This window comes from Petaurus breviceps, unplaced genomic scaffold (assembly GCF_028583685.1).
Source record: "Petaurus breviceps papuanus isolate PSGF00001 unplaced genomic scaffold, PetGlider_PUasm1.0 183, whole genome shotgun sequence".
NCBI lineage: Eukaryota > Metazoa > Chordata > Mammalia > Diprotodontia > Petauridae > Petaurus > Petaurus breviceps.
This window is the reverse complement of record NW_027185791.1, coordinates 14,168,111-14,177,788: the sequence shown is the minus strand read 5'-3', so window position 1 is coordinate 14,177,788 and position 9,678 is coordinate 14,168,111. Positions and strand designations below refer to the sequence as shown.

The following is a 9,678-nucleotide window of genomic DNA, read 5'->3' as shown; positions in this document are numbered from 1 at the left end:
CGAGGATGAATTCAGCATTAGACATACTGAGTTTGAGCGATGGGAACATATAGATGTCCAGTAGGCGGATCTATCTTAATTTTATGTAATTTTCATGTTTTGTGGCCACTCTGAGAAGAGGACCCCTCCTTTTTTCCCTTCTCTCCCTCTCCTTCCCTTCTCTGATCACTGCTTGGGTATCCCTATTCCCCAGGCCACGGACCACACTTTCCTACAGAAATGTCATTACCACCATGGCTCCAACCCCCTCTACTCCAAGCCCAAGATGCCCCTGCCTGAATTCACCATCAAGCATTATGCTGGCAAAGTCACCTACCAGGTAAGAAATTCTCCTCCCCAAACGTACCTACCTGTCCCCACCTTTCTACCTGTTTTGGCTTGTGAGGGGCTTGGAGAGTGATCCAGGAACCCCCAAGTTACTTGGAAACTTCCCAGTCTCATGATGAGTAGGGATCATTTCATTCCCTGTACCTGTATCTCCAGCTTGGCACATAGCAGCTGCTTTAGAAATGCCTGCTGATTGATTAAATGACTTCATATTTGACTCTAGAGCATTTCTACCAACTTAATATTCAACTCAGCAAGAATGTATTAAACTCTCCTATTTCCAGACACCATGCTGGATGCTGAAGACTCAAAGCAACAAGTTAACCTTATATAGGGCCTTGATTCCCAACACCCTAGAAAATGAAAATAATGCTCATATTGTGGGATTTAAGGTGTGCAAAGCACTTTCTCATACATTATTTTACTGATTTCATTGATTAATTTGATTTCATTGATACTAAAAACAACACTGTAAGATAAATGTTATTATCCTCATTTTACAGATAAGGAAACTGAGTCTCAATAGAGCCCCAAATCACACAAGCTAGTATGTATTTGGGGCAGTGTTCAGACTCAAGCACCTGTAACTTTAGACCCAGAACTCTATCCATTATACCATCCTACCTCTCAAGAGTACCCAGGCCTCTATTCCAGTCTGAATACTGACATTGCCATTTAACAGTATTTTGTGACCTTGGACAGTGACTGGGCAAGTCACAAGCCTCTGGGACTCAGTTTCCTAATTTGTAAAATAATGGGGGTTGATATCTAAGGTACCTTTCCAGCTGTAACATTCTATGATTTTAAATTGCTTGACTTCTGCTGGACTGATTTTTTCATCCATCAAATAGAAGCTGCCATGACTCACTCAGCTTTGGTTTGTTTTTTTGCTTTTCCAGGTGCATAAGTTCCTAGATAAAAATTATGACCAGGTGAGGCAGGATGTGCTAGACCTGTTTGTTCGAAGTAAAACTCAAGTGAGTCCTCCCCTTCATGGCATTTTTCTGTCCCCACCCCTCCCAGAATTCTTTCTTCTAGGAAGGTACCTCCCTTCTGCTGGCCCTGAAATTATTTTGTAGTTTGGGTATTTTATTCTGCTTGTATTTTTTTTATTGATTTATGAGTCTAGATATTGATTTCCCTTATACAACATAAGTTCTTTGAGGGTAGGAATTTTTTTTGTCTTTGTATCTATCTCCAGGGTGTAGCACAGTACCTGGGAGTGCTCAGGGAGCATTTAATAAATCTCTGTTTAATGAATGAATATTGAATGAATGAGTGAAAGGGTCCAAGGCTGAAGAAATGAACACAAAGATACACGCATGCGGCAGAATGAGGCCCTTACTGTATTGCTGATCTGGGAGGGGGTGGGAATGTTCAGCCGTTCTTGGCATGCCCTTGGGTGATGGGGCATGAGGACTGAGGAGTACCTTCTGCCCTCCCTGAGTCTACCCTCATGTTACTGGGGCTATACCGCCCTTCCACCCACACCCCCTGCACACACAGAGCTAATGAGATTCACTCTCTCATTCCCTGTCTCTCTTTCCCTCTGGCTCTGTGGGCGCCAGGTTGTGGCTCACCTCTTTGCTAGCCATGCTCAGCTGACCTCCCACCACCGGTTGGGGAAGAACAATACCCTGACTCGTCTCTACAAGGCTCCCACTGTGGCTGCCAAGTTTCAGCAGTCTCTCCTGGACCTAGTGGACAAGATGGAGAGGTGAAGGGGGCCCCGGGAGGCAGACCAAAATTTCTGGGCCATAGCTTTTTCCTCATTAGGAAAGGGCAACTGAGGCAGAGAAATGACTTATCAGCCAGGTTCAGGTGTGGCCAATGATGGCTCAAAATCCTGTTGGAAGGCAGGAGCAGAGCGGCCACTTCCATGCATTCAAGACAGGCCTAGCAAAATAACTCCAAGTTCCTCTCTGGCGGGAGGACGTGACTGGGAGGGTAGAGGGAAGGGTCTAGAGCATCATTTCTCAAAGAGTCCCTGGGGGTCCCTAAGGCCCTTTTATGGGTTCTGTGAGGTCAGATCTATTTTCATAATAATATTAAGACATTATTTGCTTATTAAAATACTCTCCCCTTTTCCAACTACATACCCGTGTGGGGTCAATTTTCTTCATATACTTCAACAAAATGCATCACAAGAGATTGAATGCAGAAACAATTGTCTTTTATTAAACCAGACAGTGAAGAGATTTGCAAAAATATGTTAAAAAAATATCACTCTTCTCTTGTTTTGGGAAATAGTTATTTTTCACAAAAATATCTTATTCATGTTCATATATGAGGGATTTACTATTATTTAGAGGACACATTTTAAAATTCATTTAAAAATAATTTATTTTAAAATTTTAATTTCCAATGTAATAAATATAACCCACATAAACAAAAGTTCTTTGGGGTCCCCAGTAAGTTTTAAGAGTGTAAAGGGAGCCTGAGACCAAAAAGTTTGAGAAGCACTGGCTTAGAGGGAAGAGAAAGGGAAAAGTCTGCACTTTCAGGGTCTAATGACCACTTTCTTGCCTGACTCTCAGGTGCAACCCTTTGTTTGTTCGATGCCTCAAACCCAACCACAAAAAGGTAAGGGGATAAGGGTGGTGAAGAGGGAGGGAATAGGGTCGTGAGACCCTGGGCTTTCCTTTCCCCATTCCCCAGAAACACAGAATATTCTTATTTTCCTCCCTTTCCCCCTTTCCTTTCTTCTCCCTCCTTCATTTCCCCCCTCCTCTCCCCTTCTCTCCTTCCCTCTCTCTGTCAGCATCTCAAGTTCACAAACCTGTATGCAGAGACCTGTGCTAGTTACTGAAGGAGGTCTCCTGGAGTCTAGCAAGGGAATATCACACACACACACACACACACACGAACATAATAGAAAATAATGTGTAATAAGTGCATAGAGAGATACAAAATATTTTGAGAGTTACAAGGTGACAGGTGGGGAGGTCACCATTTGCATAGGTTCTTAGAGTATGGACTGAAATTGAGTAAGGGAAGGCATGCCAGGCATAGGGAATGGCATGGGCAACAGCCTGGAGGTGGTACAACACATCTGCTACACACCAGGGGGCAGGGCAGGGCCCAGTCTGGAGCAGGGGAGGGGAGGAGCATGAGACCAGACTGGAAAGGAGAATTGTACCAAGTGATGGAGTCAGGCAAAGGAGGCTGAGTTTGCCGCATAGGGCACTTCCCCTCTCTGCACCCTCCTTGTAATCCCATCACTTGGCTTCACTCCTCCCAAACAGCAGGAAAGGCGGGTTAGTGAGAGCTGAATCTCCTTCTCCCCAACACAGGAGCCCGATCTGTTTGAGCCTGATGTGGTGATGGGGCAGCTCCGATATTCAGGGGTCCTGGAGACCATCCGGATCCGGAAAGAGGGCTTCCCGGTGCGCATTCCCTTCCAGGTCTTCATTGACAGGTACTCCCCATAGAGGGGCGCTCAGCGCATCCAGACCCAGCCTTGGCAAGTGGGGTCAGTAAATGAGACACTTACCCTGCAGGAGGGGAAGGGGCACTGAGCTCTTGGTCCACCCCTCTTTCTCCCAATAACTGGCTCCAGACTCTTCTGGATGCTGGCAATGATTGGGAAGAGGGTGACTTTTAGAATTCCTGTTGACTGATGAATACGGAAACTCTCACCTCCTCCATATGTTCTTCCACGAACACAGCTGGCCATCAGGGGTCCCACAGGCGGCCCCCGAAGCTGCCCGTGTGATCATGGAGATACCCCACGGGGTTTGTCATCTTTCACTGGGCCAGGCAACAGCAGAAGCACCTGGGGGAGGGGGGGAGGTCAGGGAAGGAGGAGTAGAGTTATTTTAAGCAGCGATTGACGACCATTGGGATTCCCCACTGACATTCAGGTACAGATGCCTGGTGGCTCTCAAATACGACATCCCAGCGACCGGGGAGGCGTGTGTCTCCGTGCTCAACAGACTTTGCACGGTCACCCACCGCATGTACTGCATTGGGGTCAGCAAGGTAAGGGGGACGGATCTCAGGGACCATATAACCAGCTGAAGCTGTATGTATTCTACTCTATATACCTTCCTCATCTGTCAATACTAAATGGTAACTGCTTGTCTTTTGGCCGGGAACCCCAGAGTCTTCCCCTCCCGGTCTGATTTTTTCTTTTTATTAAAGGGGCCACCCCTTGATTAACTTCTTAAAAAGGCCTATTCACTGAATGGGCCCTACCTCACTCAAAGTGAGAACCTGAAAAGACTTTAACCTATAAGGGCCAGGGGTCTCCCATTGCACCCTGGGCCGCCTCCAGTCCTCCTGAAAGATATCTGGCCGCTGGACCCAGATGGCTCTGGAGGAGAAAGGGAGGCTGGTGACCTTGCACAGCCCTCCTCACTCAAATCCAAGTCAACTGCAAGCCATGTCATCATTTCCCTATGTCATGGTCCTCTGAGAATGAAGGACAAACACACACAATCTCTATTAAATTGTGAGATCCTGGAGGGAAAGGATCGTCTTTTGCCTCTTTGTATTAACAGCACTGAGTGTGGTGTCTGCCACACTATTATTCCTATTACTAATTATCTATATAATATATAAATATTACTATTATTGACTGCTTGACGACAGTAGCCTTACCTGATGAGTTGTCAATTGTAACACTCAAGGAAGGCCTGACCGGTCAAGTGGGAGCCTTTAGATTGTCTTTGTCACCTTCCTGATACTTCACTAGAGTTCCTCTACTTATCAAGACCTTTGCCCACCCTCTCATCACCAGCCCCTTCCCCACCCCACCCTATCCCCCCAATTATCTTTGTTCCTGCAGGAAAAAACTCGCAGCTGACTATCTACTATTCCTCTCTAAAACTAGTTGATTTAACTAAGTTGTTAATAAATGTTCAAGTTATATTTTGCTATTTATCTATTGATAATGTCTCTGACCCCTCTCCCACCCAATGCCTCTTTCCCCAATCCTCATCCCCACTGTTGTTTGTCCTTCCTTCATTCTCTCTCTCTTTTTTTTTTTTTTGCTTTTTGGTGGAGAGGGGGCCGGTGGGGGAAGGAGAGGGCAATTGGGGTAGTTAAGTGACTTGCCCAAGGTCACAAGCTAGTAAGTGTTAAGTGTCTGAGGCCAGATTTGAACCCAGGTCCTCCTGACTCCAGGGCCGGTGCTGCCCCCTTCCTTCATTCTTGCAGAGGACCAATGATGTCAGGAGGGTGATGTCTTGACTTTCCATTGAATTGGATTTAAGTGAGGCAGAACTGTGAAACTTCACCAACCTCACTCTCTCCTCCAGAGTCATCAGAGTCCAGTGGCAAGACTTAGGTCAGGGCGGCTAGTGATGGCCCAGGATGCAATGGAAGACCCTGGCCTTTTTTAGCTAAGGTCTTTCCCAGGTCTCAATTTGTCTGAGACAATATCCATTCAGTAAATAAAGGTTAGGCAAGAACTGAGGCATAAGGTGGCCTAGTTTACCTTCTTAAGATAATCGGTCTGGGAGGAGAAGACCCTCAGAGTTTCTGGCTGGAACAGAAACAATTGCCATTTACCTTCATTCTGAGCCATTCCCACTGGTGCCATCACTGAAGTTCTATTAGTGAGGGAGAGAAGGGGGAAAGGTTGGATTTAGACTCAGAGGAAATAGGTTCATATCTCAGCTTGTTCTCTCTGAGCCTGGGTTTCCTCACTTGTAAGAAGAAGGGGCTTTGGGCTAGGAGACCTCTATGGTCTTGTCAAGTTCTGATCTATCATCCCATGGCCTGTGATTATTTCCTGTTAAAAATACAGATTCCTCTGGAGTATAAGGGGATGGGGGACTTGGGGAAGGGAAGAAATCAAAGTCATTGTGCCAAAATGAGAACCCTGGGGCAAACAGACAGTCTCTCTACCATCTTCTGCTGTCAGAGCATCTGCTTACCCTCAGTTCTCCCTTGGGCAGATTAATTTCCTTATAGTTCATATTTTTGCCTCCAGAGAAACAGTCTCAGATTTTCATTACTCCTCTTACATACTTAAACTTTTAGCTTAAATAATTTAAGTTTTTAGCTTAAAACTGTCCCAAGGCTTTTGGGACACATTTCCTCCACCAGCAAGGGAAAGGTTTTAGCACATATTTATTCAGTGACCAAATGACCTGAGCCTTGGACAGTAGACTTGATGATTGGGGTGAGGGATAGACTCATAGATTTGGGGCAGGTCGGTAGAGCAGTGGATGGAGTGGGGAGCCTGGGGCCAGGAAAACTCATTTCCCTGAGTTCAAATCCAGCCTCAGGCATTTACTAGTGGTGTGACCCTCTTTACCTCAATTTCCTCTTCTGTGAAATGATCTGGAGAAGGAATGGCCAAACACTCTAGTAGCTCCGCCAAGAAAACCCCAAATGAGGACGCAACAACAATGATCATAGATTTAGTCAGAAGAATCCTTAGAGACCATCTGGTCCACTCCCCCTCCTGTTTTAGAGATGAGGAGCTGAGGTCAGGAGGGGCTCCGGGATTTGTCCCGTTACATGAAGTAAGGTGCAACCCCAGAATTTGAACCCAGGTTGTCTGAAGGTACTCGTGAGATCGCTTAGCCTAGACTCTTCCTTTTACATATGGGGAGATTGAGTCCCACAGACTGTAAGTGATTTGATCCCAAACTGGTAAATGGCAGATCCGAGATTCGATCCCAGGTCCTCTGATTCGGAAGCAAGGGCTCTTTTCATTAAACCCGTGGTCTGTGCCACGAGGGTGCCCTGCTCCATCCCATCCCCAGCTGTTCCTGAAGGAACATCTGTACCAGCTGCTGGAGAGCATGAGGGACCGCGTTCTGCACCTGGCCGTGCTCACACTGCAGCGCTGCCTCCGAGGTTTCTTCATCAAAAGGCGGTTCCGTTCCCTGCGCCGCAAGATCATCCTTCTACAGAGCGTGTCTCGGGGCTACCTTGCCAGGTACTGGGCCTCCGCCACGTGGGAGAGGGCGATGGTGGGGTGGGGTGGGGAGGAGGGCTCCGTCGTCGCAGATAGGGAGGCTCGGGGCGAGCACCTTGCTCCTCCCGGCAGGGAGAGCCCCGAACTGGCCTCTGACCTCAGAGCTGAGCAGTGCCAACCGTCCTCGTGTCTTTGGGACATTGCGTGGAAAGGCTGAGGGTCATAGATTATGACTGTGGCTGGGCATGGATCTGGGCATGGGTCAGGAGACTAAAGGTCTGCCCCTAGCTCTGTTCCAGCCTTGTCAAGCGGGACGAGGTATTTCTTCGGAGTCTGATTCCTTGTCATATGTGAAAGATCTCTGGTTTCAACGTGAGGGCCTTCTGGTGTGGGAAGTCCTTCCACTACCACAGATACAGATAGAAGCCATGCTAGGACTTAGTCTTAGGAGAGTTTGCTTGAGATTCTGAGAAGTTAAGTAACCTTCCCTGGGAGTCATGCAGTTAGTGTCAGAGGGGAGATTTGAACCTAGGTCTTGACCTTCTAAGGCCAGCATTTCATCCACTACACACTGTTTCTCTTTCCTTGGCAAGAAAGAATAATAATCCCTGTTCTGCCTCCCACAAATGACTTTGTGTATCAATCAATTACCCACAAGCCATTTTTAAGAGCATGCTATGTACCAGGCACTGTCCTGAGGGTAAAAATTAAAATGAAGGAATCCTTGCCCTCAAGGAGCTTATTCTATGGGAAAAACAGTATGTACACACACACACACACACACACACACACGATCACACTCACACTCACACATAGAGCTAGGTGTCCAAGTGGATAGAGTACCAGGCCTGGAGTCAGGAAGACTCCTCTTCTGGGGGGAGCCAAGCCCACCCAGGGACCCCCACCCTTCTATGGCAGTGTCTGAGATGGCGGCAGAGAGGAGCCCTGCCAGCCAGCAGCAGAGCTGAGAAGGAAAAGTTAGGTGAAAGGATAGACAAAAGATTAGTTACCCAGAGGCTGACGATCATAAACAAGACGGGACTCCAGTAGGGTGGAAAACGGAGTCAACTTTACTCAGCTAAGAGTCCAGTATATATAGTATAAAACTGCAGTCATCATAAGCCACTGTCATTGGGATTACACCATTGCCCCAGTTCCCATTCGCCTCATACGTGACGGCCGTGTACTCTATCCTTGTGATCAGGGTACAAGTACCGGGCAGGATGTTCCAAACCTCCCTAAACCTCCCTAGAACATAATGGAGTTGTCCCAAGGCTTCTAGTTAATACTACATTGCAGCATTTTGGTAATTTCCCCTGAGAACACTTCGAGCGTCCTTGTACCCAAGCTGGGAGCACATACCATACTTTTCATGGGGATGTGAAGCCTTCCCCATGCCTGTGAGCCTTCCTGGGGGATGGGGAACCCCGGGCCTGTTTAGCAGGGTCCTATGCTAAGAGGGCTTTTTCAGCCATCAGGGTCAGAGCCCCACTGGCCAAGGTCTTCAACACTCTTCCTGAGTTCAAATTTGACTTCAGACACTTACTAGCTGTGTGACCCTGGATGAGTCACTTAACCCTGCTTGCCTCAGTTTCCTCATCTGTAAAATGGCCAGAGAAGGAAGTGGCAAAGTACACTAGTATCTTTGCCAAGAAAACACCAAATGGGGTCATGAAGAGTCAGACATGACTAAAATATATATACACGTATATACATATATGTATGTATTGTATATGTCTACACACATATATAATGTGTGTACATGTAATACATGTCATATATACATACACACACGGTAATTTAGAGGAGGCACCAGCAGCTGCCAAGGGAGATCAGGAAAGGCCTCATATAGGAGGTGATGTCTGAGCTGAGCCTCAAGGCTCCTTCACAGGAAAAGAAGTATTCCAAAAGGCCGAAGCATGGAGATAGTGCATTCCAGGCACAGAGGACGGTCTGTGCAAAGGCAGTGGGGTCATATATGATGGGCAGCAAGAATGCTAATGTGACTGGGCAAAAGGGAAGTCACATAAAATGAGACTGGAAAGGTAGGTTGGGGTAAAGTAGGTTCTAAGTGCTAGGGATACAGAAAGGGGCAAAATACAATCCCTGCCTCAAGGAGCTTACAACCTGATGGGCTTTTGAAGGCCTTCACACATCACACAGAGGAGTTTATATGATAGGGAGCTGATAGAGTTGAGTGGGAAGCCAAGAGTGATAGGGTCCTATGGAAGCCATAGGGCCAGATCTGGGCTTTAGAGATAGCCTCTTGGCAGCTGTGTGAGCATGTAAGCAGATGTGGAGATACTCTGACAAGCAGCCAGCATTGCCCACACATGAGATAACACGCTACACACTGCTGGGTGGCTGGAGGGAGGACAGTGCTGGGCCTCCCGACAGCCTCTGGGACTCCTGTTCTTGAGGACCAGTGCCTGTGTGGGATCTATACTGCCTAGACTTTGACTCCATTTACCTTCCCT

General features: G+C 47.2%; 1 protein-coding gene across 1 annotated transcript in view; it reads left to right on the top strand.

Moving 5' to 3' along the window:
• MYO15A (myosin XVA) overlaps nt 1-9,678 on the top strand; it is a 144,727-nt gene that overhangs the window by 52,917 nt on the left and 82,132 nt on the right. The window contains exons 17-23 of the mRNA XM_069087739.1: nt 194-319; nt 1,227-1,304; nt 1,896-2,044; nt 2,865-2,910; nt 3,621-3,745; nt 4,191-4,308; nt 7,047-7,222. Of these exons, the coding sequence (XP_068943840.1) occupies nt 194-319; nt 1,227-1,304; nt 1,896-2,044; nt 2,865-2,910; nt 3,621-3,745; nt 4,191-4,308; nt 7,047-7,222 (818 nt within the window). The remainder of the gene's footprint in view (nt 1-193; nt 320-1,226; nt 1,305-1,895; nt 2,045-2,864; nt 2,911-3,620; nt 3,746-4,190; nt 4,309-7,046; nt 7,223-9,678) is intronic.